General features: G+C 54.1%; 1 protein-coding gene across 1 annotated transcript; it reads right to left on the bottom strand.

Moving 5' to 3' along the window:
• Nucleotides 1-822: 822 nt before the first annotated feature.
• On the bottom strand, nucleotides 823-1,740 carry LOC136570488 (olfactory receptor 14C36-like). The gene has a single exon (XM_066570951.1). It carries the CDS (start codon nucleotides 1,738-1,740, stop codon nucleotides 823-825), a length of 918 nt encoding a protein of 305 aa, XP_066427048.1.
• Between the last annotated feature and the right edge of the window lie 493 nt (nucleotides 1,741-2,233).

A 2,233-nucleotide genomic window follows, 5' to 3' on the forward strand; every position in this document is an offset into this window, starting at 1 on the left:
GCTGGCAATGGTGGCTGCAGGGGCTGCTGTGGGACAATTGCCCCGGGGCACCTTCCCAGGCTGTCCCAGAACAAAGACACAGCCCAGGCCCTGCTCTGCTGCTGCCTCAGGTCCATGCCAGGAGCTCTGGCTGGGCCAGGACACTGCTGTGAGCCCCCCCTGCACACTCCCCCCTGCCCCAGGCACTGGGCTTTGCTGGGCCAGGGCATTCCTGGAGCACATTGCTGACAGCAGCTCTGGAGGAGAGCAAAGCCTCCCTGCCCTGCCCTCAGGAGATGCCCTTTGCTGATGGAGCTGCTGTGCTGGAGTCCAGCTGTGTCCCAGCAGTGCCCATGGCCTGGCCCTGCCTGTGGCCACAGCAGGGACACGCAGCAGGACAGGGACCAAGCTGCCAGAGCACTCCGGCCTTACAGCCACAGCAGGGCTGGCAAGGACAGGGTGGAGCTGGGCAGAGCAGCTCTGAAAGGACCAATCCCTGCTGCTCCCTGGCCGTGCTGCTCTGCTGGGACTCTTTTCCCCTTCTCCCCTCTAACTTCATGCAGGTCTCTGAGCTGGGATCCCAGATAAAACAGGCACTGCAAGGTAGTTTATTTTCTTCAAATGTAGTGATAGCCCAAACCCTGGTTTACAGAGCTTCTGGGTCAAATTCAAGAGGCAGACAGTGAATTTCATGGGGGTGATTAAAAAATTTCTTTTAGAATAATTTAATAACAGAAAGCCCCATTGAAAACTACCAAAGAACTGGGAAGGGCTATTTGGCCTGTCATGAGTTGCAATCCGAAAACTATGCAGAAGAAAACGGGAAGTTGGTTGCTTCAGAAATCATCTGGTCTTCATTTTCCTCAGGGCATCCTTGAGGTCCTGGTTCCTCAGGCTGTAGATGAGGGGATTCAGGGCTGGAGGCACCACCGAGTACAGAACTGACACTGCCAGATCTAGGGATGGGGAGGAGATGGATGAGGGCTTCAGGTAGGCAAAAATGGCAGTGCTGACAAAGAGGGAGACCACAGCCAGGTGAGGGAGGCAGGTGGAAAAGGCTTTGTGCCGTCCCTGCTCACAGGGGATCCTCAGCACGGCCCTGAAGATCTGCACATAGGAGAAAACCATGAACACAAAACAGCCAGAAACTACACAGACACCAACCACAACAATCCCAAGTTCCCTGAGTTTGGAGTGTGAGCAGGAGAGCTTGAGGATGTGTGGGATTTCACAGAAGAATTGACCCAGGGCATTGCCATGGCACAGGGGCAGGGAAAATGTATTGGCTGTGTGCAGCAGAGCATAGAGAAAGGCACTGGCCCAGGCAGCTGCTGCCATGTGGGCACAAGCTCTGCTGCCCAGGAGGGTCCCGTAGTGCAGGGGTTTGCAGATGGACACGTAGCGGTCGTAGCACATGATGGTCAGGAGGGAAAACTCTGCTGACATAAAGAAAAGAAAACAGAAAACCTGTGCAGCACATGCTGAGTAGGAGATGGTGCTGGTGTCCCAGAGGGAATTGTGCATGGCTTTGGGGACAGTGGTGCAGATGGAGCCCAGGTCGCTGAGGGCCAGGTTGAGCAGGAAGAAGAACATGGGCCTGTGCAGGTGGTGGCCGCAGGCTACGGCGCTGATGATGAGGCCGTTGCCCAGGAGGGCAGCCAGGGAGATGCCCAGCAAGAGGCAGAAGTGCAGGAGCTGCAGCTGCCGCGTGTCTGCCAATGCCAGCAGGAGGAAGTGCCTGATGGAGCTGCTGTTGGACATTGCTTCACTCTGGGCATGGTGGACTGTTGAAACAAGACATTGACAAGCTCGTTGAGTCAATCCTATGGCTTATTTTAGGAATTCCCTCAAAACTACTTCTCTACCTGTTGGAGAACTTCACTCAACATTTTTATTTTTTAGCTTGTGTTTGTGCTCCTGAGTTACTGCCTCATCTTCAGCATTGCTCTCAGCCTGAACGCTGGGAAGCCCAGAGGCAAAACAGGGCTCCCTGGGCCCCAGTGCAGTCAGAACTACTGGAACCACACAGGTGCCTTTGCTTATTACACCTTCCTCTAGTTCAGCATGATTGAAATTAAAATGTGCTTGAAAAATAAAGTGGAGTTTTTAAAGACTCGAGTTTAAAAGTCAGTTTCTCTAAGCCCTTCTCTCTTTCCCTGTGCAGCTGGACAGGATTGGATACCAACGGTTGCTCTGGCTCTCTGCTGCCTGGAGTTGTGCCTGCTGGGAGCTGTGTCTCTCTATCCAAGCCCTG

This window comes from Molothrus aeneus, unplaced genomic scaffold (genome assembly GCF_037042795.1).
Source record: "Molothrus aeneus isolate 106 unplaced genomic scaffold, BPBGC_Maene_1.0 scaffold_34, whole genome shotgun sequence".
NCBI lineage: Eukaryota > Metazoa > Chordata > Aves > Passeriformes > Icteridae > Molothrus > Molothrus aeneus.

What these genes read in the sequence shown, in the direction of transcription:
- LOC136570488 (XM_066570951.1), bottom strand. Translation starts at nt 1,740, where the DNA reads ATGTCCAACAGCAGCTCCATCAGGCACTTCCTCCTGCTGGCATTGGCA.